Here is a 24,939-nt window from a genome sequence, read left to right as displayed (position 1 = left end):
AATAATTTCCGATTTTTTTAGAGTATTATATTAGTCTGAATTTCAAAACAAAGTCGTTATATCATTACATGTAACATTGTAGTGTTGTTATCTGTAGTAGATGTCAGTTGCAAATTTAAGAGACAAACAAACAATAATAGAATGTTTAGAAAATGGTTTATTTATGGTGAAATTAATTTGGGGCAAGAGTTATTTTATGTCACTACTTCACTAGATTTTAGAAATTAGACCACTTAAGTTATACTACTTTCTTGGAGACTGCCAACCAGAAAAGTTGCACTGCAAAGGAAAATTCTAATTTAAATAATGTTATTCTATGCAAACATCAAACATAAAAAACATCGTTCTTTAAATACCTTCTTCAATGCAGTTATACCATTTTTGACTAGTTTCATTACCAGCAAAAATTTTCATCATATGAACTGTGTAACAAAATTGTTTTTTAAACTAAAAACTTTATTCATTTGAAAAGCTGATGACAATTTTGCACATGTAAATATTTCTAAACATCAACTTCTAGATTCCAGAGACAGCTCTTATCCAGTTTCGGAAGGGGGATACCCTTGTGAATACTCCTGGAGCTGAGATGCAGGGTTTAACTGACCATGAAACGATACCAATTTGAACTCCGTTAACCACCAGGGGACCACCACTATCACCCTGTAAAGTGTCATAGTATATTTAAACTCATGTCCTACCCTATGCGAGCACTTACATTGCATTGACCTTGGTCGTTAGCAGAAACACCTGCGCAAAGGTTTTGTGCGGGATCAAAAGGCGCCGGCAGATACTGGTCGCAGTAGTTGTAAGGATAAACTGTCAAGTTCACCTTCTGAAGCGTAAGTGGTTCGTCATAGAATGCGTCTAAGTATCCCCAGCCGGTAAGGATCGCGGTTTCGTTCACTGGAGTTGGTGCATCTTGCTCCGGTAACGGAAGGGGCTGGACTTCAGGTCCATAAGGCAGGTCCCCGGACAACTTTTAAGCGAATACATGGGCAAATATATTAATACTACTAAGCACAAGATTCATCGCAGTCAGATATGAAATATCGCAAGCAAGCAATCCTTCTCTCATTCACTAAATAATTATTACTTCTTAACTTTGAATATTCTTTTATTTTCTGTTATAGTGATTTCCAATATAGTAGTGTATAATTTTGAAACATCAAGAAATCGATAAAATAAAGAATTCTGCGACTTTTCCAGTTTTAAGTGAAATAAAACATACCTCCAACAGAGCTATGTCGTTCGCAAAGAGCCAGTCACCCGATGCGGTGTAACCGTTGGTAAAATTCGGATGTAAATATTGATTTGCTACTTTAATGTCGTACTGGGCCTCATATCCATCATCGTCAAGAACAATGGTTCCGAATCGTACCGATGAAACGTCTCTGCATCAAAAATCGGTTATAACATTTACGATATTAATAGTAACTTAATCTTACTCGTCGATGCAATGTCCGGCCGTTAAAATCCATCTTGGTCCAATAATAGAACCCCCGCACTCATGGAAGAAGCCCCCGTAGATCCTGATGGAAACCTGCGATTAATTAAAATGGCTATTCTTGTATCAAGAGCACTTGTCACTTTACTTATAGTTTATTGAAGTAAACCAATCGGGATCACCCTTATTTTGGGCGCAATGTGCCAAAATTCGGGATACTTATTTTTATTTTTATTTGTTGGATATTAAAGATCAACTGATTCTATAGAAAGACTACATTAAAACCCTCTTCAACGATCAAAGAGAGGAAATAACTACCAACACTAATAATGAATCTGGACCATCTATTCTAAAGGAAGAAGTACAAGCAGCAATAAAATCAGTCAAAGATGGAAAAGCACCTGGCCCTGACAACCTACCTGCAGAAGCGCTCAAGTTGATTGAAGAACAACACTTAGATGCTGTAACTTCCCTGTTTAATAAGATCTATAAAACAGGAATAATACCAAAGTAATGGCTCCATTCAACTTTTGTCACAATTCCTAAGAAGAGCCTAATGCCAAAAAATGTGAGGAACACGGTATGATCAGCCTTATGAGCTACACACTGAAGATCTTTCTCAAAGTCATCCACCGCAGGATTTATAAGAAGCTGGAAGAGGATTTAGCAGATACTCAGTTTGGTTTTAGAAATGGTTTCGGCACAAGGGAGGCTTTGTTTGCCTATAATGTCTTGATGCAACGGTGTCTTGATGTCAACCAAAACATATATGCCTGTTTTATTGATTATAATAAAGCTTTTGATAGGGTGCGACACAAGCAGCTAATAGAAGCACTAGAACGAAAAAACCTCGACACAAGAGATATACAAATAATAGTAAATCTGAAATGACAAAAGCAGTGGAAATCAAGCGAGGAGTTAGACAAGGGTGTGTTCTTTCACCACTCCTCTTCAAGGTCTACTCAGAGGAAATCTTCACCAAAGCTCTCGAAAATGATACCGCTGGAATAAGAATTAACGGCATTCCACTGAACAATCTGCGTTACGCGGATGATACAATACTTCTCGCCGAAAACATGCAAGACCTGCAGAATGTGTTAAATAATGTCGTCAAGACTAGTCGAGAATATGGTCTGACACTCAATGGTGAGAAGACCAAGTACATGATTGTCACCAAAACGAAAGTGCTCCATGAACATCTGTATGTTGAAAACCAAAAGCTGGACAGAGTCGAGAGATATGATTACCTGGGTACGAGTGTCGACTGCAATGTGGATTATTCTTCGGAAATAAAGATCCGCATTGAGAAAGCCCGTGCAGCCTTTGTGAAGATAAAGAAGCTGCTCTGTAGTCGCGATTTGAGCCTAGATCTGAGAACTCGAATGCTCAAGTGTTATGTATTCCCGGTCCGTTTGTATGGTGTGGAAGCTTGGACTCTCAACCTGTTTCGTGAGCGGAAACTGGAAGCCTTCGAGATGTGGGTATACCGTAGGATGCTGAGAATACCATGGACGGAACATGTGACCAACGTGGAGGTTCTGAGAAGAGTGAAAAAAGGTGTAGAGATCCTACAGGAAGTGAAAGAAAGAAAATTGCAATATCTCGGGTACATCATGAGATGACCAAAGTATGAAATTTTACCACTCATAATCCAGGGAAACATTGTGGGAAGAAGATCTATGGGAAGAAGAAGAATATCCTGGCTTAGAAACCTACGAAAATGGTTTAATGTTACATCATCTAACCTATTTAAAGCCGCATCTTCCAAAATCAAAATAGCAATGATGATAGCCAACCGAAGTGGAGACGGTACACGAAGAAGAAGAAGATTTTTATTTGAATAAGAATTTCTTATTGAAAATTTATGGGCTAATTTGAGTATTTTGAAAAAAAGTAAATTATGGTTCATACCTAAAAACATACTCTGTAGCGTTGTAATTTATAATGTAACAAAGGCCCCGTCTAATTGTTTTGGTTGGTTTTGGTTAGTTAGTTAGTTTTGGTAGGTGTCGCATCTTTTCCACAGCAATTTATATGATAAATTTCAGTATCCGGATATCATTGTTTCATTATCAATGATATTTGTCGCGACAATACGAAATTAAGGAGTTTTAAACAAATTTGGGACGGCCAACATGGAACGGCTGCCGCTCTATTTTATATTATAGGAATATCCTAATCAATAGGGATTTAAAAGCTAAACCCAAGGTAAAATTTGATGAGGAACAAGCTCGACATACGATTAAATATTTAATGAAAAGCAGATTGAATGATAATAAATTTTTATTATATTATTTAATTAAAATAAAAAAATTAATAATCAAGGATTTGCATATCAACTAACCTGTAAACCTCAACATCCTCAATGAGGTAAATTTTACTTACCATGTAGGGGAATTCGCCCTGTGTGGCGTTTGTGCCATTAACGATTCTCCCCGCAGCTGTGAAATAGAGTTATAGGTATTGTTATGGCTTAAATAATCCAGAAATAGGTAATATACGTACGGACAGCCTGCCCCAGAGTCACTAACGATGCTAACGATACAATTAACATAGACACGTACTCCATAATATTCCCCAAACACTGCTTTCGCTGGTTCTACTGCTTTCTGCGGTTATTGTCAATCAGTTTCATGTTTTCATAAAAAATTGTTCTAACGTAAATTACCTTTCATTTAAATTTAAAATATCCGGTTACTTGATAAGTTATCTACTAATTGCGTTTTCGCCAATTTTGTTGATAATACTAATAATTATCTCTTCCATTGTCTAACAAAGAGCATATCCGATTACAATACAAATTACTAAATAAATAACAGAAATAAAAATCAATTCAAAGTAAATTGAAGTACTGCAAAGTACAGATTAGTATGATTGAGAATTTTTTATTTATTTATTTAATGAATATGACCAATATTATCATCTCTTGCACAAGAAGATAAAAAACAACACATACTCAATTAAACGTTGCTTAAGAAAGTAAACTTAATACAGGAAAACAACTGTTAAACAATTAAATTTAAATTCGTTCTTTGATATAGGGATATAGGGATATAGCGAAATTTTGTCAAATCTTTTGCACAAGCTTATTTTTCGTGTATTATTTGTGATATGAATAAATTTTTCAAATGGATGCGGATGTGGATGTTTTAGTTGAATAATTTTTTTCACATATAATTTTTGAAAACTATTAAAATTTACAAGATATTTGATATTTCCGCAATTTGTTGTTTTTGTTATTGTGATTATAACTGTTTTCTCTAGAAATTTCTCTAGAGTGGCGATACATCAAAAGCTACTGAACAAAACAGTTTTACATAGACAATTTAATATTCGATATTTGTTAACTAAAATCACAGGAAGACATGTTTTGAAAAATGACAAGACAATATTTTGTTAAATATAACGAAGTTTTCTAGTTTCGTGGGATTTATTTATTTATAGTATCCAAAGATACTTGGAGGATGATATTAGCTATCGTTTTTACTTTGTACTTCCCACGGTGAGAGGCTAACCATTCGGCTGGCCACCAGTGGTGTCCACAGAAGAGGGGAGAACAATCTGCCTTGAGGACAACCTCTGGCTTTCCTGAATCTGACTACCTATTCCCCTATGGACGTGGTGAAGGTTCCATTTTTTAGTATACTACGTATCCATTTAAATATGGTAGATGAGAAAAATTTAAATTCTTCTTCTGCAAAACGCGCGTTCCGGATAAAATATCTATTGTAATGTAATGCAATGCATCACATTGCTTTCGTTAAATTCCGCACGCTTGAGTATTTTGCTTTTGATTTATTAACTTTCCTTACATTTGAAAAAAAGTGAATTTTGTTAATTTCAAATTTTTAATCATTTGACATTAATTGAATTCCTTAAAGAATATTTCAAAAAATGCGTTTTAACAGAAATTTATTACAGTGAATTTTACAGTGAACAGTGAACAAATTACGTGTATTAAAAAAAATCATACAATTTTATCAAATATCGATTTTTTTAGATTCCGGATACACTCTTGATCCAATCCCTGAAGTGAGATACCCTGGTAAATACCCCAGGTGCTGAAATGCAGGGTTTCACTGACCATGAAACCACACCCGCCTGGACGCCATCCACCACCAATGGACCACCGCTGTCACCCTAAAATCAAGAAATTTGATGGTTCAATTGCGGAGGATAATTCCACATCTTGATAACACAACACCGATATGCGGACATAATGGATCCGAAGGACTGAATTTGTATAAGACATTACTCGGTTACCAAATTTCAACTCATTTGGTGTGCTCCATAGTATGTTAAGTATTATAGACAAGGAACTTACGTTGCATTGTCCCTCATCGTTAGCTAAAACTCCTGCGCATAAGTTTTGCACGGGGTCGAAGGGTGCGGTCAAGTACCGATCGCAGTAGTTGTATGGGTAAACAGTTAAGTTCACTTTCTGAAGAGTAAGTGGTTCATGATAGAACGCGTCTGTGTAGCCCCAGCCAGTAAGGGTGGCAGTTTTGTTTATTGGTGTGGCAGCTTCTTGTTCCGGCAACCTGAGAGGCTGAACGTTAGGTCCATATGGCAAGTCCTGCACCAACTGTAAACCGAGTACAAAGAATGAATACCAACTAATATTTAAATATAGTGTTAAGTACCTCCAGTAAAGCAATATCATTCGCAAAAAGCCATTCGTTCGCAGCGTTGTATCTGTTGATGAAATCTGGATGCAAATGTTGCTTGGCTACTTTAATGTCGTATTGCGCCTCATAACTTCCATCATGCAGAACAATTGTTCCGTATCGTACGGAAGAGATATCCCTGTTCAAGAGAGCTTGAATGACAGAAATGAATGGAGACTGATAAATGAAAAACTTACTCGTCGATGCAATGTCCAGCAGTCAATATCCATCTTGGTCCAATGATAGAACCGCCGCACTCGTGATAAGTGCCGTCATAGAGCCTGATCGATACCTGAAAAAATAATCAAATGTGCAGACTACGCGCAACTTTTTTCTCACTTCGGTAAATGTTCTGGTGTCTTATTTTATGAAAGAAGTACTTGTTTACTTAAAGACATGTGGTGCAATGAGTACTTGCTTTACAAATTTGTCAAGAAAATTTTTAAAACAAAACTTTGCTTCTTCCCGTCAGATGATGCATTTTAATGTAATTATAATTTCCATCGTTTTTACTAACCAAATGTCCAAGATTTTGATTTCGACACATTACATTACATAACGAATAAATAGTTTTTATTGGTAACATATTATTCCAAAGCAAATGTTTAAATTGGAATGGAGTTATGAAAATTTATCATAATCGTTTTGTTGATATTAATTTTGCATGACTCATGTTGCATGATACTCACAAACAATTGTTTTAAGCACAACAAATACCTGTAGTGAACAATTCTGGACTTACCATATAAGGAAATTCACCCTGAGTGGCGTTTGTTCCATTGACAATTCTGCCAGCAGCAGCTAAAACAAAGAAATAGTATTGACAGTATTATTCATTTTCTTTGTAACAGTATGATATAAGAAAAGCATCATCTGTGATGCATTTAATTGACATCGACATAGCTGTCCGGTCTGCTTATACATACACAAACAAAAAATTCCTTATTTTTCAAGGAAACTTCCACAGGCTACTGTGGCGAAATGCCAGCAACTTTAGTTCATCATTAACCCCCACAGGAAGATTCCAGAAGATTTGAAAATGGTAAAAAATGCCTTATATCTGTGAAGTCGACTTTATCATATCTAGTTTAGAAATAGTAAAGCACTCCAGTAACGACCCTGTACATAATTTGTTTCTGATAAATTTGAAACATATTAACCAGGAAGACCTTTAATATTTTTTTCAATAGATAAGTTATTTTCGCGATAATACAAAAAGTTTAAGTACTAAGGTAGGTACCATGTGTCTTATCAGAAATTAATATTAGCATATTTCTCTTAATTTAAATTGGGAAGTACTTTCAATACATCTTGCGATTCTCAATTTAGAAATTAAAAACAAAAAAATCTAATGATAATTAAAAGAAGAAAAATCAAGTTTTCTCACTTCACAATTGCCGTTTACTTACGAGCTGCTTGGATGGTGGCAGGCAATGCCAACGCTAACAAGGCAAATATATTATACAGCATACTTGACCGCCTTTGTTTGGTGACTTTTTTAACTGAACATGGTGCGAATGGGTTCCATTTTTAAATATTGCTTCTTATCTAGTGAAAAATGTAGTCTCGCCGATTATCTGCACTTAAGTTCGTCTAAAATGTTCCAATTTCGATTGCAATCGCAGCATTTCTTTGAACTTATAAAGTCGAGCTACCTGATCGATTGATCGATACCGTAAAACGGGACAAATTCGAATAACGCGTAGATCTGCTATATTTTTAATGTCGAAGTTCGATTCAATTGTATGTACCTCTAACCACACACCAGCCCAACGAGTGAATGAAAGTATCTTCAATATTTAGAATTCTTGGTTTTTTTCCGATAACAATATTTCAAAAACTATATGAAATGGTTTCAAAACCTCTAACTTTGAGAGACAAGACCAAAAGTTTTTTCTCATCAGCGATAGTCAAGTTTGTATTTAAAAAGTTTTATTTCATTTTAAAAAATCTACATAATAAAAAATACATGCGCTGCTAATCATAACTAAAGCATCGTATCAAAAACCTAACTGATAAAATACACGTTTGTTAATGACGCGACGTAGATTGATTGTTTCATCAGTTAACTGATGTAAGTGTAACCGATTTCCAAAATTTCCATAACGAATTAAACCTTACAATCGACATTATTTCTGACACTAAAATCGAAAAAATGAAAATTAACTTTGGAACAATGCTTAAAGCTATTGAAATTTTCTTGAACCTTAAGTCGACATTATTGGAAAATGACCAATAGATACTCAAAGAATCGGAATGACTTTTTAAAAATGTATGCAATTATGCAGCTACGTATTTTATTTTGCGCGAGAAAAACTTATTCATACGTACTTTTTGCTGAATTTAGATATAGCGAATTATCAGCAGTTTAGGTTAGCACTCTTTTCAAAGCAAATGTTCAAATAATTTACTTATTGTAGGAATAACGCTGGACCCTATATGGAGCCCTTGGAATATCCATTTCAATTGAGTATACTTAATGAATCTTTACTGGTTGCTAGTTAATCATGAACAACATGATCGAATGCATGAGATGACATAAATACATCGCTGATGTTTGCGAAGTCTTTTTACCCAAAAACCCGTTTTGTCTTGTACTATGCCATTAGAGATTATAATGTCTTCAGAAAACAAGAATTTGCTAAAGATTTGACAAAACTTTAAGTCCATATTTCCCGAATCTTCTTATTGCACTTAAAATAAATTCTTTATTGTTACAAATTGTGTGATTTTTTCCTGTGTCAGTGATGTTTACGCATTTACTTTGTGACTTAAATTGCATTTTCTTTTGAAGGAATAACGTCAAAAACAAAATCGATTTTATTCTAGAATCATAGTTGTCCTGCTAGCTAAAACTAGTGTCTTTTTTATTAATTATTTATAGTGTCGTAGATACAAGAACAGGTTGCTGCTGCGGTCGCATATATTTCACATCACTAGAGTACATTTTTTCTTTTGCTTTACTCTGTACAAGTGTTCACTTTATAGAAATAAAACTTGTTTGGATTTACTTATCCTTTTAAAATATTATATTGTTTATAATACAGGATAATTATTTTCACAAGTAATAATTTCCTTGTACCTAGAATACCATTTTTATTTATTTAGGGTTGATTTAATTCAAGATCTCATAAATTGAACTGAGGTGACTTTTACTTAATGAAAATCCATTTGACAAGTAAATTAGAGCAATTTTCAGATTTTGACAGATTATTTACTAAAATTGAACTGAGGTGGCTTTTACTTGATGAAAATCCATTTATCAAAACAAATAAGAACTAAAAGTTTAGATTTTCATATATTATGACATCACAATTGTTTTGACAACACCGTGTCTTTATGAAATGTAATATTTACAAACTACCTGCTACTATATATATCGAAAAATGACCATAAAACCTTAATTAATGTTGTTGCGAGAATTTAAGTTCAATAAAGGAGAGGTATTTAAATCTAATTGATCGTTAAGCAATACATTTGAATGTCTCATTTTGTTAATCTCCATGGCTTCTAATAAATTTAATTTTCTACTTTTTGTGGCTGTGTGTAATATATCAAAATTGTCGTCAAAAATGTGTTTTTCTGTGATTAAGTGTGTAGCATAATTAGAATCTAGACTATTGTTTTTAAACGCTCTAATATGATCGTTAATGCGTTTCTTGAAGAATAAACCTGTTTGTCCAATATATATGTTAGGACAAGATCCACATTTCAACCTGTAGACACCTGATTTTTGGGATTTTGGACATTTCGATTTATTGTTTTTTAAATATTTTGCTATTGTGTTGTTAGTTCTGAAAGCTATTTTTACACCACATTTTGACAAATGTTTTGAAACTTTTTCGATAGGTCCTCCTATGTATGTAATTGTTTTAAATTGTTCGTGATCTGTATTTGGTTTCGGATAAATAGAGTTTACTGTTGTCTGTATTTGTTTTTTATTTATAATTTTATCTATAATGGACGAATTGTAGCCGTTGTTCAGTGCTATTTGTTTAATGATATTAAGTTCTTTGTTGTAATTTTCTGTTGAGAGTGGCGTATTAAGAAGTCTGTGTATAAAAGAGTTAAATGCAGCCATTTTGTGTGTATAAGGGTGATTTGAGCTGTTATGTATAACTGTGTCCGTGTGTGAAGGTTTACGATATATTAAAAAATCTAATTTGTTTTGCACTTTCGTAATAGTTAAGTCTAAAAAATTAATAGAGTTATACTGTTCAATCTCGATAGTGAATTTTATACGATTATGTATTGACTTAATGTAATTTAAAAAAGAATTCATTTGTCTGTCCGTTCCAACAAAGCAAGCAAAGACATCGTCCACATATCTATACCACCATAAAAAACTTTTACTTAAAGGATGTTCTAGTATGATATTTTCCAAATTATCCATAAAAATCTCGGCTAACAAAGGACTAAGTGGGTTTCCCATAATCAAACCTTCTTTAGAGATATAAATCTGTCCATTAAATTCAAAATAATTTTGGTCTAAAGATAGTATTAAGCAATCTAATAAATCTTGATTCACCAATGGGTTAACCTGTTACCGAGTTATGGTAAAATCTACTAAATGTATCACATCCATAGGTGGAATACTGGGAAATAAGTTTTATACATCAAAAGACAATAGAGTTGCGTTAGAAGGGATTTTGATATCTTTAATTTTGTTGATTAATTCAAAAGAATTTTTTATTGCAAATTTTGGTTTAACATCTGTGTGGACCTTTAAAATATTTACTAATTTATTAATTTAACTAAAAAAAATTACAACAAAGAACTTAATATCATTAAACAAATGGCACTGAACAATGGGTACAATCCGTCCATTATAGATAAAATTATAAATAAAAAACAAATACAGGCAACAGCAAACTCTATTTATCCGAAACCAAATACAGAACACGAACAATTTAAAACAATTACATACATAGGAGAACCTAGCGAAAAAGTTTCAAAACATTTGTCAAAGTGTGGTTTAAAAATAGCTTTCAGAACTAACAACACAATAGGAAAATATTTAAAAAACAATAAATGGAAATGTCCAAAATCCCAAAAATCAGGTGTCTACAGGTTGAAATGTGGATCTTGTACTAAAATTTATATTGGACAAACAGGTAGATTCTTCAAGAAACGCATTAACGAACATATAAGAGCGTTTAAAAACAATAGTCTAGATTCTAATTATGCTACACACTTAAATACAGAAAAACACATTTTTGCCGACAATTTTGATATATTACACACAGCCACAAAAAGTAGAAAATTAAATTTATTGGAAGCCATGGAACTTAAATTCTCGCAACAACATTAATTGTGGTTTTATGGTCAATTTTTCGGTATATATAGTAGCAGGTAGTTTGTAAATATTACATTTGATAAAAACACGGTGTTGTCGAAACAATTGTCATGTCATAATATATAATTTCTTGAAAATCTGAACTTTTAGTTCTTATTTATTTAGATTATTTACTGGTGCATGGCACCTGGCAACATCGTACCACTTATCAAATAGCACTTTACAACCTTTCGATGTCTTTAAATATAAAGGGGTGGCTCAATTACAGTTATTGTACGGCTTTCAAATTTAATTTCGACGATATGATGGCACACGATGTGGACGTGGGCGGCAGTTGCTCCGTCAACTTTCTTGTTTCAAGTGCGATTTGTGTAAAAACTGTTCCACTCACAGTAAGCGTGAAAGATTCGTGGGTAAATTTCATCAATGAAAATGTGAATATTTTCTGGTTTTTCTTGTGAAACTGAATCGAAATTTACAAAGGACAATAGCGGGTGTTCAAACTCAGAAATTCCGCCTAAAGAAATAGAATGTTTACATCGTAAAAAGGTTCTTTTAGACAAACTGCTATCGGAGCTAGAATATACTAATGATTCACAAAAATCTGTCATTCAATACTACGAGACGCAGCAACGGTCAATAAAAAATGTAAATACTTTTCCGTTTGGCGTCAAGTTGACAGAACCGCCAATTTATATAATGAAATGGCTAAAAAAAAACTTTTATATAGTTGCAAGTGCACCAAAAATCATAAGTTTAACGATTACAGTGGGGATTAATCCGCATGTATATATTGTATAAATTATAATAAGACATTTAGAAAGTACACATAGCGAGGAGTTCGGAATATCCGGTGTTTAATTGTAATTAATAACTTTCTGCTTTGAATAGTGGTGGGCTTTTAGATTCTTTTTAGGCAAGGCCTTGGGGGAGGTGTTGGTGTTTTTATCAGGAGCCATTTACAATGTGCAAGTGTGAAAGTGACAATATGTATATATATATATATATATATATATATATATATATATATATATATATATATATATATATATATATATATATATATATATATATATATATGGTTAAAAACGTCTTTTAGTCGCACATCGATATTGGTAAAATAATGTGCAAGTGTGAAAGTGACAATATGTATATATATATATATATATATATATATATATATATATATATATATATATATATATATATATATATATATATATATATATGGTTAAAAACGTCTTTTAGTCGCACATCGATATTGGTAAAATAATATTATTTGTTGCCCCGTCGTTCAACAATATTCTCATTCTTTAAGATATGAACGTAATTTTTTTGAACTTAAACAATTACATCAGTCAGTCAGTGCTCATGGTTTAGAGCAAATATTAAATGAATATTCTGAAACTTTAATCTACCCATCCCCTATCCCCCCTTGAATGTAGGCCACATATCTGATCATCATCTTGTATGTGTGTGAAAATATTTTCAATGTTCTAAACGTAGCACTTACTTATAGGGACCTAAAACATTGAGGAGTTCTATATTTACTTGCACTATGTTCCCTAGCACAATGATAAGGTCGATTTTGTAACGCAAAATATTGCTGAAGCTCTTATAACAAAGTCAAATGAAATTTCTTATATTACCGAAAGCGTATTAGAAATAAAATTTGGTGCCATGGGGTTGAAAAGAATCACATTAGAGATGGCAAATCTATATGTATGCCAGCAATAGAGGTCATTTAATAATAATGATAATAATAATAATAATAATAATAATAATAATAACCTTTATTGTCTAACAGATTAAAATAAATTTAGAAGACAATTTCATCTTGAGAACTATAACTATAACTATAATAAGTAGTCAACTATATACACTCCAGCAAAGTAATTAGCAATTATAATATTTGAAATTTACGTATAATTAATGTGTTTAACTGTGAGCGACTAAGATACAAAACGTCAATATCATCACAGAAGTCATTAAATAATTTCAACAACTGATAGAGAACACCTTTAATAAAAAAAAATGGTTCTGGAGTTACTAGGTAAAATACAGGTGGAATATGGAAGTTCAGCTGGCAAAGCAACTCAGGGCAATACACTAATTAAATGCAAAGTTTATATGAAAACTGAAATGAACCTATTCATGTTGTAGTCTGTTAAAAATCTGGGTCTATATATTGATGAGAATATAAAGTTTTTGGATCATGTAGCGCTAAAGATGTATTGTCCTACAATATTGTGTATTATCCCTGTTTAGATGCTGGGACCTCTTATCGGAAAGACTCTTCTTCTTCTTCATGTACCGTCTCCACTTCGGAGGTTGGCTCTCATCATTGCTATTTTGATTTTGGATTATGAGTTGTAAAATTTCATACTTTGGTCCTCTCATGATGTGGCCGAGATATTGCAATTTCCTTTCTTTCACTTCCTGTAGGATCTCTACCCCTTTCTTCATTCTTCTCAGAACCTCCACGTTGGTCACATGTTCCGTCCATGGTATTCTCAGCATGCTACGGTATGCCCACATCTCGAAGGCTTCAAGTTTCCGCTCACAAAACAGGTTGCGGGTCCAAGCTTCCACACCATACAAACGGACCGGGAATACATAACACTTGAGCATTCGAGTTCTCAGATCTAGGCTCAAATCGCGACTACAGAGCAGCTTCTTTATCTTCACAAAGGCTGCACGGGCTTTCTCAATGCGGATCTTTATTTCCGAAGAATAATCCACATTGCAGTCGACACTCGTACCCAGGTAATCATATCTCTCGACTCTGTCCAGCTTTTGGTTTTCAACATTCAGATGTTCATGGAGCACTTTCGTTTTGGTGACAATCATGTACTTGGTCTTCTTAACATTGAGTGCCAGACCATATTCTCGACTAGTCTTGACGACATTATTTAACACATTCTGCAGGTCTTGCATGTTTTCGGCGAGAAGTACTGTATCATAAGCGTAACGCAGGTTGTTCAGTGGAATGCCGTTATTTCTTATCCCAGCGGTATCATTTTCGAGGGCTTTGCTGAAGATTTCCTCTGAGTAGACGTTGAAGACGAGTGGTGAAAGAACACACCCTTGTCTAACTCCTCGCTTGATTTCCACATCGGAAAGACAGATCTATTTAAATCATATTAGATCATTACGCTCGCATTCTTCGACGAGAGACATTGATTTAATGCATCGGTTGAGTAAAACAACGGCTTTCTTATGACATATATCTATTTTATTCTTCAAATGCCCGTTACATTTCTAATCCAATCACGATAAATCGAAATTCTCGTAAACGCACCCGGACCCGTGATACATGGCTTGTCTGACCATGAAACTATGCCAATTTGCACATCATCAACTATGAGTGGTCCGCCACTGTCACCCTAAAAAACAAATAGGTAATCAATTGTCATCAGGTATTTAAACTGGAGTTTCAATTGCACTTCAGATCAAAAACTGAAAAGGAAACTGATACTAAGTCACAATCACTTAGTCGTTACCAAGTTAGCGATATAAGCAGATGATATTTAATATTTGCTACTGGCTACTAATATACTTAAGGATATTGATAGTGGTAAAAGAAATCTCCAGACATATTTTTAATAAGATAATATTTTATTTTTTGATCCGACCTACTGTATACTCCGTATGACTCCAGGTTATTTTAATATATTCCAAAAGAATTGTTCTTTATGATTCTAAAAATACAAAAGTTATATATAATTTATAAAGAAATAATTTGAATTTTTTTATAGGCCATTCTTTAGAAGTCATTCATAGAATAAAAAGTCATATAAATGTCATGCAAATTAATTCATATTTATATAATAGCTATACAAATTTTGTCTAAGTTTTAATAATTTCACCTAAACCTAAAACTTAAACGCGAATATTGGAAAAACGGCTAGGCAAGCTTTATAATCTCGAAGTTTTGAAGAAAGTGCATGTTTCATTCTGTAATTACCAAATAGCAAACCCTTAATCTTCACTCTTCAAGATTTGGCTACAGTTATGGTGCAAAATATAAACGCGTGATTTTGTACTACGAAACTTGAAATCTCAACAGCTGTTATATTATTCTATGCGTACAAAAGAATGGTACCTAATGGTACAATGACTAAGACGCGTAATAAATAGTTTATATACAAACGTCTTTTAATTGTTTAATGAAACTTCCAGACGCTACTGTAATAAATAATTGAACTTGCATGCTTCCTGCAATTCTGAAGAAGCCAACAGGATGATTGGCTAAACGACAACAACCGAAGCAGGAAGTATCCTGCAGTGGTGTAAATAGTAATATTTATTTTCCTTTCCTTTCGAGCATGAGCTAGAGACTTAAATATAACAGTTATTGGTTAGCACCACTATGTAAGACCAACAGTAGATTGAAAAGCATTCACAAATGTTGTTGATTCCTGAGACTTTTTTATAAAGACTCAATAAAATACTGATCATTCAATTCAAATGGAAACTAAATTAATGCTTACATTGCACTGTCCTGTTTTATCTTCAAGGTCACCTCCGCATAACATTTGGGTGCCGTTGAAAGGATCGTCTTTTTTGAAGCGGCTTTCACAGTACGTGTTGTCGAAGATGGTTTGGTCGACCTTTTGAAGAGTATCGGGAAGATCGAAGCGACTGTCAACATATCCCCAGCCGATTAGTGTTCCGGTGGCATTAACAGGCACCGGTGCGTCTTGCTCTGGAAGGGCAACTGGTTGAACATTGGGACCGTAGGGCAAATCTTTTTCGAGCTATAGGAAAGATAACTAGATAATTACCTAGCGCGAAAGGGATTCGTTAATGGTTACCTCAAAGAGTGCGATATCGTTCGAGAAATGCCATATTATCGACGTCCACGTAACTTCATCATAATTCTCGAATTCTGGATGGGGATACACGTTTTTAACTTTTATGTCGTACTCGGGATCGAAACTTTCTTGGCCAAAGTGGATTGTGCCGTAACGAACCGTTAATTCACTGAAATACGTACGGCAAAGTGATATTCAGATATTTCAAAAATAGGAGTTTTCAGTGCAAATGTACCAAAAAACCGTAAATTACTTCCAGGATTTAAAAGTTAATTTGTTGAGATAAACGGGCAGTGGGCTAAAGCTTTTCGAAAATAATTTCTTGGGTGACACCTACTCATCCACGCAGTGGCCTGCAGTTAAGATCCAGCGTTTCCCAATGATGGTTCCACAACAATCGAACACCGTACTGTTATATTCTCTGAGTTGCACCTAGGAATATAATAATAATAATAATAATAATAATATATTTATTTTCGAACATAAATTTTACAAATGAATAGCGAGAAGTAAGTAAACAAAGTCACAGGAGTAACTCCCTGCCCTTAACAAAGTAGGAAATAAATTAATTTATAAACTTAACCTAGGCCACGAAGTGTACCTATAATACATAAAAAAAAAGAAAAAAAACTGAAAGTGATATAAGCAAGAAATTTAGAAAAACTTATATAAATAAATAAAAAGCTCTATATGTTGCAGAAAACGAAGTAGCATGTATGCGTTGCCAAATATAATTTTTATATTTTCTTTTAAAATTGGAGACAGACAATGCCTGGAATGCGTCTGGAAGTGAGTTAAAAAGTCGGGCAATGTTAACGGTTACACTATGCCCAAACATTGCCGTCCTATTCGATGGTGGAGTGATCTTTACCCTAAACCTGCTATTTCAATTATGCACATGTGTTCTGAATACAATACGTCTATATAAGTACGTAGGGCATTTGAAGTTTGTAATTTTATGAAAATAGCAAGCAGAGTGTAATTCTCTCCTCCTCTTTGTGTTTTGTTTTGTGAATTTGGCTGGTAGTTCCTTATTCCATAAATAAGTCTAAGATATGAATTTTGAATTAACTGAGTTTTTCTTTTATCAGAACTGTTTAAACAATTTGTGTAAACGACATCACAGTAATTGAATACGGATAGTACGAGGGAGTCGCAAAGTAAAGTCTTTACCTTTTTTTGATATAAAGTGACGATTACTATATACATGTTTTTTTCTTATTATATGAGCGGTAAATCTAAGAGAACCATCAAATACTAAGCTGAGATTAAGCACAGTCTCCTTTATGGGCAACACAGTATCCCCGATTTTAACCCTTATATTGTCCTTTGCACTGGCAATATCTAATTTACGTCCTAATAATAATCAACAACATTTTTGGGGATTAAGAAGGAGGGAGTGCTTTAAAGACAATTCTTTCAGTGCATTCAGCTACGTACTCAATATTCCACAGCTCTCCCCGACGCTCCCCCTACTAAACGACAGATACACCTGCGTGTCGTCGGCTTAAAATTGCGCTAAACACTTTTTAGTGCCTTTGGAAGATCCGATGTATAGTACAGCATAAAGCAATGGGGAAAGAATTGATTATTGCGGAACACCTCGAAGGAGTGGTTTTGATAATACAGATCCGATTCTGATACGCTGGGATCTACTTGATAAAAAGTTAGAAAAAAAAATATCGATGTGTTACTAGGACCGACATAATGCAGAATTGCCAGAAGCAATTTATGATCTATCATATAGAATACTTTCGAGAAATCCAATAAAGCCAACGCCGTGAGATTACCCTCGAATGCTGCTCTAAATATATCGTCTGTTACATTAATTAGTACTGTAGCGCAACTATCAGTTTTTCTGAAGCCTGAATTTCAGGAAGAATGTTGTTGAAAAACTGGATCTTTATGCATTTCTCTAGTATCTTCGACAAGCACGGTAAAACACTAATTGGGTGAAAATCTTTGTAACTTTTGGGGTTGGAAATTTTAGGCAATGGCGATACTAGACCTCTTTTCCAGCATTCCGTAAAGACTGAGTTTACTATACAAAAATTATTAACATGAGTGAGGAAAGCTAGAATGAATGGACATCAAAGCTGTAAAGCCATTATTCCAATACCGTCAGCATCCTCCGATCTGGACTTCATTGCTGTAATAATACTGAGTATCTGAGTTTCATTAATTTCCTTAAACGTTAAAATAGATGTTACAGTTTCAGAAATGTTTTGATTATAGAAATTCAGAAATTCATCACTAGTGGGTGATTGAACATCCACACTAATTACAAAAAAGTTATTGAGCTCGTTCGGGTTGCTGAGAATTCTAGGAAGTTCGATCTTTGGCTTAAAGTTACAGACTTCAAACTTTCTTAAATTATTCCAAATATTTGCGTTATTTTGAAATTGAGATTGAAAAGAAACTTTTTTTTCTCTGCGTATCGTTAAAGTTGTAAAATTTCTAAAACTTTTATAAAAGTCCCAATGCTGAGGGATTCTAGTTTTCTTGTAGCGTCTCGTAAATCGGCCCCTCCTCAATGGAGCATATAAATCTAATAGCGAGACATTATTATTATTAGAAAAGATTACTTTATCATTTATATTTTCTAAATGAAAAATGTTGCCCCACAGTGTGGACTGGAGATCTGCCCAAAACTGACGAGCATCCAAAGCTCTATATCCACGATACTGTGTCATAATGGGCTTTCGTTGAAGCTTAGGGACGACAAATTCACAATCACAATCTGATAATACCGGTACAGGCAATGTGTCGGAGGCTGTTACATAGGGGTCTTCACTTGTTATTATTAAATCTAAAAGAGTATATGAATATCTATGAATAATAAGCGTTTAGTAATAATCATAAGGGCGAAACTTCAAAGAAATAATAATTCCGAATATTATTATCGTTGGATTATTATAAATTATTTTCGAGTTTTTTTCAAATAATACCTTAATAAGAGTAATGTACATTAAACAAAATATGATACCGTTGCTTAATTAAATTGAGGCACCAACATCTTATTCTTACTATCTTATTATTCCTCTATATCTCAGCATATCTAATATCGTAACTAACTAACTAAATAAATCTTTAATATTTCATATATGTGGACTCAAAAAAGATTTCAGTTATATTAAATATTGATTTATAACACCCAAATTTACAATTATAATCTAAAAAGTATTAATATTATAAAAACATTTTTCAACTAAAAATGTTTCCCTGTTTTATTATTTTGAACTTGTTATGGTAGCTTAATAAACAGCTGTGGTCCTAAATTCAATAAAAAAGGTTTTGATGTACGTATTGAGTATATTTTTTTGCAATTCAAATTATAGTTTTATTCACTTATATTATTTATAACTTTGATACGACTTATTTTTTAAAAGAGGAATTATTATTAAACACATAAATACGCATTTCCTAAAAATTGCAATTGAGGGCATAGCTAAAATTAGAAGTTTGATGATTTATCTCTAGAAAAGACTTTAGTTTAGAAAGTTTGGGAGACAACATCAAGACAAAAAGAGTATCGTCAATAGTTACTTTGCTTCTGAATTTAACATAATTTTGTCTAACAAGTTTTGCGTTTTCACAGTCAAATATATAGAGTTATTTGTGTTTGTGCAGTATGAAAAACTATGAAATGAGTTTTATTTAGATTAAAGAAGGACATATCTGTTAAGTCAATTACTAAATTCTTTTATAGCTGCGTTTGTAGCTTTGTCGTTTGAACAGACGTTTAAAGATTTTAAAACGGCTGAATTCTCAGCATATGCTGTGAGAACGTTGTGAATAGTTTCACTCAACAGAGGATTTAAAAATATAATAAAAAGAACGTCCCATTAATCTCTGTGGAACTACGCTGGCATTCAGATCTTTTGATTGAACTGATCTACCATCTGAATCACTCATCTGCACCAATTCCCTTCTATCTGTGAGAAAAGATGAGAATGTACAACATGTCACTGTACAAACTCCGCACCTTATCATTCGTTCTCGCATGACATGACCATTGCAGTTGAACGCCTTGTGAAGATCATAGAAAATCACATGAGTAAGAAATGAGTGAATGGCACTCGATGTTGATTTTCCAGTCATAATACAATAATTCAGGAATGGTACGAAATTTATACGCGACCCAAAGAGCGTATTAACATTTTTTCAATACCGTTTTGTTTATCCTTGCCAAGGTAAAGCAATCTCTTTCCACAGTCTCACTTTCAAATTATAGTTCAGGGTTATTTGAAAGTGGCACGTGACTACCTATATAATGGAAAAGTTGGACTTATGAAACAGACACCAATAATGAAACTGTTTTAATAAATAAATGCGATGCTTACCATAAACGGAAATTCCCCCTCGGTGGCATTCACACCGCCCACAACCCTTGGGGCTGCTGCAAATATTTAGAAATATTTTTGTTAGCAGTTATGTGTAAAGTTAATTTGAACTATTAAGAGAAAACTTACGAATCGCATATGCACTAGCAAGCACAAAAAAAATAACGACTGCTGAAAGGGCCATGATTAAACGATACCTGCAACTGACTGTTCGAATGGTTTGCCGGTCGTTTAAATAATCTTATCAATAAATTCAGATTGCTTGATTTAAACTTAAGGGACAATCTGTTGTTGACGCGATTTTGGTAATACGTCTAGGAAATTGACCATCAAAATCAAAAGATACTACTCCAATTTTATGTTTTCAATAACACCAACAAACGTCACTTCCTACTCTCATATCGGGAAAACGAGGAACAAATTTTTTCCTTGTTTTTCTAGGCAGACATGGTTAGGTATACAGTTAGCACCTGATTGTTCCCACGCGCGGCGCGTTTTCAAACTTCATTAGCGATAGTGTTTCAGGGGGCACTGTTCTGTGTATACATCCTTATCGAGGTTTTCAAATTTGCTCTATTGATTTCTAATTCATTATGCAGTATTGTTGTTTTGGAATACTTAGCAATCAACTGCTATAACCACGTTGCCAACGAATTCGCCTTGCTACAACTCGATTGCTTCAAAATTATTCGTGCCATTTCAAGTTGCCTTTCATTGCAATTGGTTGATTAGTTTCGATTAGTTTTAGGAATTAGATCTGTTGCGTCGTTCAAAATGGACATATACTGCAAGTCTGTAACTATAAACAATACAATTTTAAACATGTAATGAGATCTGCAAAAGGAAGGTGACTGGAGATTTTAGATCTGTTTAATCAATTGACTACCTAAATTTTTTATTTTTTATGTTTATTTAAATAATATATCTGAGCAATACGTGGTCAGTATATAGCAATGCAAATGTAATACAATAGTTGAAATTGCTATGAACCAAATAATCTGAAAGAATAACTTTTGTTTTGTATTACGGAGGTTCCTATACAGATAGAGCAATTTTAAAACTACGCAAGCTTTTCATATGATTAATCTCAAATCAATATCCATCATTAGGTCAAGATTTTCTGAAAATTATCATTTTGTAAAATTAAATGCACGTCTTTTTTGAATGACTTTTGGAAGTCTTTAAAATGTCACAGGTCAGAGGTGCAAATGGAGAACAATAATGGAGAAATAATCGAACCGCGCAGTACGCCTTGCTTTGCTATTTAATCAAACAATCACTCATGTAATTCTAGGATAGCAGCTTTAAACTGGCCTAAATCATTTCATGAAGTTTATGTGGTATTTGATGATGATGAGGTAGCAAATTAACATAGCAGTTTCATAAAAACACCTTTATTATTTTTTTTTTAAATTCCAGATACATTTCTTATCCAATCTCGGTAAACAGAGATCCTCGTAAAGACTCCGGGACCTGATATGCAGGGTTTGTTAGACCATGAAGATATGCCGATTTGTACATTGTCAACTACGATTGATCCACCGCTATCGCCCTGAAAAAATAACGAAATCTCCCTGTGTTGTAGTAATTTGTCTAAGGATTGAAAATAAGTTAATTGAGACACTCTATCGTGGACATCAGGACTGACACTTGATCGCGATATTGTGTTTCACTCGATTTTTTTTTACATTTCCTTACATTGCACTCTCCTGTACGATCCTGTATATCTCCTGCGCACAACATCTGAGTGCCATTGTAGGGGTCGTTATCTGTGAAACGTGAATCGCAATACGTATTGTCGAAAATTGTTTGATCAATTTTTTGTAGCACTTCCGGAAAATCGTGATTTGCATTAACGTAGCCCCAACCAATTAATGTTGCGGTAGCGTTGAAGGGAACGACAGCATCTTGTTCGGGGAGAGCAATAGGTTGGACGTTGGGTCCGTATGGTAAATCTTCTTCTAGCTAGAATTTGAATATACGCGATTCCTCAGCATTCAAATCAAATATGCTTACTTCGAAGAGACCAATGTCGTTCGCAAAATGCCATTTAATAGAAGTAGGGGACAAGACCTCTAACCAGTCTTCAAACTCTGGATGACGGTACTGCTTTATTATTTTTGCATCGTAGTTGGGATCGAACTCTTTTTTGCCAAATTTTATTGTTCCGTATCGAACTGCATTCGCATCTCTGAAATGGTCGAAGTTAAGCCACTTACTCGGCAAATTATTAAGGCGCTTTTGGACCAGATAAAAGGGAAGATTTGACAAAGTCAAAGTTGTTTTTGAACCAGAAAAAAAAATGTTCTTAGCTGATTTATTTGCCATATTACATGCTTCTTTCTGTACGGTCCATTTAAGCCCACATTTTATCATTTTTATTGATTTAAAGGTATTTATGTCATAAGGGTTTCCTCCTCGAAAAGCTTATCAAATTAAGAATGAAAACTAAGTATTATTCTATTGTAAGTATTATTATTAAACTAAGTATCATTGCAGTATTATTGTAGTCTCATAAAGTGGCCCAAAAACTGCCTATTGTAGCGTCAGCAATTTAAATGTTTACGTACTCGTCCACGCAATGACCTGCAGTTAATATCCAACGTTTTCCAATGATTGATCCAGAGCAATAGAAGTATGAACTGTTATATTCCCACAGTTGCACCTGAAGTGAGTTTATAGACATTTATAAGACAATGAAGTGCGAAAGCGGAAAAATAATAATTTTATTATTGTTACTGTTTTTGAATTTGTCCTAAAATAGTCCCAGACCATTTAGAAATATAAGTGAGAAACGCGTTAGTCTGGATTTCATAATTTTAATTATTAACACACGAATAAAATATTTGTAATTTGCTAACATGAGACTACCTTGGCGAATGCAGATTTAAATAGAACAACCAATGTTTCCTAACCTAATAATATCTTCAATTCATTTTGTTTTTTGATTCGGTGTCTCATTTAAACGGCGCGAAACCAGAACCCTTATTAAGTGTCAACATAATAAGGGAAATCAAAATTTTCAGTTAATTTTGAAAGCAGTGTAATCGAAACAATACTTGCCGCGAAGGGAAATTCGCCATCAGTTGCATTTTGCCCTCCAACAACTCTCGGTGTCGCTGAAAACGTTTTGCAGGTTATGTCCAGTTAAAAATTGCTACTTTTAAACTTACGATAAGAAGAAGCTTCAGCCAACACACACACCAAAATTGAAGCTGCAATAAACATGCTTAATACTTAATGAACTAGCAAACTTATCGTTAAGTTTCAAAAGCGTTAGTTGAAAACGCAACGAAAAAGTTGTTGTCAGAATTAAACGTTGAAGTTAAATTTAATCATCAATGATAAGTAAATATTCATATTTTGTACGAGTTGAAAAAAACGATGCCAGAAATTACACTTATTTTCTTACTAAGTATGTGACTTTATCAATTGGATTTGAAGGGCCTCCATCCTGTTGATAAAATAGTTCCATCGTTAGATAATTGTCACACACTTATTAAAAACACGTCTGCGACCTTGAAGATCGAAGATTAAAATTTAGGTAGAGTAGCTTTTTTTAAGGAAAATAAATTAATAAATATATGACTTCAATAAATTATTTTGCCATTGAGCTACTTTATGCCCCCCTTAAAATGGCAGTAACAACTGGCTGGAATCGATCTTAATATGAACTAACGAAAACAAAAAAATGCGTAGGATGTTGTTACTCCCCATTTTTTTCTACAGTATATGAACTAAAATTTTCAGATTTGCTAATTGACGGTTTCTTCTTCTTCAGGTGCCTATTTGTTTCGAATATTAGCGATCATTCTGGCTATGATGACCTTGTTCACGGCTGCTCTGAACAATTCAGTGGTTGTTTTGGAAAACCATGTTCTTAAATTCTTCAACCATGATATTCTTCGTCTTCCAGGTCCTCTCTTACCTTAAACTTTTCCTTGGAGTATTTCTTTGAGAACGTAGTATATGCTGTGGTTTCCCATTATTTGGCCTAGGTACTCAAGTTTTCTTCTCTTTATAGTGCTTATCACTTCCTTTTCCTTGATCGTTCTTTCCAGCACTGACTCCTTTGATACCCTGTCCACCCATGAGATCTTCTTAACAATTTAACCGCATTATATCTCGTTAGGTAAATTACACTGGTTGGCAATGAAATCCTCCTTTAAAAAATTTTGTGATAAATATAACGATTCAAACGTTTTCAATCTATCCCCGTTGGCCGATTTTTTCTATCACGTCTAGATTTTTTGATATGATTTTTTTTATATTTCAAAATTTTGTTTTTTTTTTCAATGTTTTCATTCGTCAACGTTACAAAAAGTAAATATACATACAAAATGGGTTTCAGAGAGTTGTAAGAAGAAGGAGG

General features: G+C 33.8%; 3 protein-coding genes across 3 annotated transcripts; all 3 read right to left on the bottom strand.

Annotated features, from left to right (window-relative positions):
- Positions 1–498: 498 nt before the first annotated feature.
- On the bottom strand, positions 499–7,662 carry LOC132700066 (transmembrane protease serine 9-like). Its single transcript, XM_060667183.1, has 12 exons — positions 7,521–7,662; positions 6,854–6,912; positions 6,309–6,403; positions 6,088–6,250; positions 5,769–6,029; positions 5,444–5,584; positions 3,950–4,037; positions 3,830–3,885; positions 1,446–1,540; positions 1,229–1,391; positions 716–976; positions 499–660 (listed from the first exon to the last, which is right to left on the bottom strand). Exons 1-12 carry the CDS (start codon positions 7,579–7,581, stop codon positions 517–519), a joined length of 1,587 nt encoding a protein of 528 aa, XP_060523166.1. The 5' UTR covers positions 7,582–7,662; the 3' UTR covers positions 499–516.
- A 6,967-nt stretch (positions 7,663–14,629) lies between these two features.
- LOC132699762 (trypsin-7-like) lies at positions 14,630–20,839 on the bottom strand. The gene is made up of 6 exons (XM_060666644.1): positions 20,697–20,839; positions 20,568–20,623; positions 16,562–16,656; positions 16,225–16,393; positions 15,901–16,167; positions 14,630–14,793 (listed from the first exon to the last, which is right to left on the bottom strand). Exons 1-6 carry the CDS (start codon positions 20,749–20,751, stop codon positions 14,650–14,652), a joined length of 786 nt encoding a protein of 261 aa, XP_060522627.1. The 5' UTR covers positions 20,752–20,839; the 3' UTR covers positions 14,630–14,649.
- A 1,124-nt stretch (positions 20,840–21,963) lies between these two features.
- On the bottom strand, positions 21,964–23,881 carry LOC132699754 (trypsin-6-like). The gene is made up of 6 exons (XM_060666635.1): positions 23,741–23,881; positions 23,631–23,686; positions 23,138–23,232; positions 22,584–22,758; positions 22,266–22,532; positions 21,964–22,119 (listed from the first exon to the last, which is right to left on the bottom strand). Exons 1-6 carry the CDS (start codon positions 23,793–23,795, stop codon positions 21,976–21,978), a joined length of 792 nt encoding a protein of 263 aa, XP_060522618.1. The 5' UTR covers positions 23,796–23,881; the 3' UTR covers positions 21,964–21,975.
- Positions 23,882–24,939: the final 1,058 nt, after the last annotated feature.

This window comes from Cylas formicarius, unplaced genomic scaffold, assembly GCF_029955315.1.
Source record: "Cylas formicarius isolate icCylForm1 unplaced genomic scaffold, icCylForm1.1 PGA_scaffold_3__17_contigs__length_32017465, whole genome shotgun sequence".
NCBI lineage: Eukaryota > Metazoa > Arthropoda > Insecta > Coleoptera > Brentidae > Cylas > Cylas formicarius.
Note: the sequence above shows the minus strand (reverse complement) of the source record. Positions and strands in the feature narration are given on the sequence as shown.

Excerpts from the sequence above, each read along its gene's own strand:
- LOC132700066 (XM_060667183.1), bottom strand. The coding sequence starts at position 7,581 with ATGCTGTATAATATATTTGCCTTGTTAGCGTTGGCATTGCCTGCCACC. Across the intron at positions 4,038-5,443 it reads TCAAGAGTGTATCCGGAATC|CGAAAGCAGTGTTTGGGGAA; the intron begins TAAAAAAATCGA and ends CAGTAGAACCAG. Across the intron at positions 661-715 it reads ACGACCAAGGTCAATGCAAT|GGTGATAGTGGTGGTCCCCT; the intron begins GTAAGTGCTCGC and ends GACACTTTACAG.
- LOC132699754 (XM_060666635.1), bottom strand. The coding sequence starts at position 23,795 with ATGTTTATTGCAGCTTCAATTTTGGTGTGTGTGTTGGCTGAAGCTTCT. Across the intron at positions 23,687-23,740 it reads GGCTGAAGCTTCTTCTTATC|CGACACCGAGAGTTGTTGGA; the intron begins GTAAGTTTAAAA and ends AAACGTTTTCAG. Across the intron at positions 22,120-22,265 it reads ATCGTACAGGAGAGTGCAAT|GGCGATAGCGGTGGATCAAT; the intron begins GTAAGGAAATGT and ends TTATTTTTTCAG.
- LOC132699762 (XM_060666644.1), bottom strand. The coding sequence starts at position 20,751 with ATGGCCCTTTCAGCAGTCGTTATTTTTTTTGTGCTTGCTAGTGCATAT. Across the intron at positions 20,624-20,696 it reads TGCTAGTGCATATGCGATTC|CAGCCCCAAGGGTTGTGGGC; the intron begins GTAAGTTTTCTC and ends AAATATTTGCAG. Across the intron at positions 16,394-16,561 it reads GCAGGCCACTGCGTGGATGA|TGAATTAACGGTTCGTTACG; the intron begins GTAGGTGTCACC and ends TACGTATTTCAG.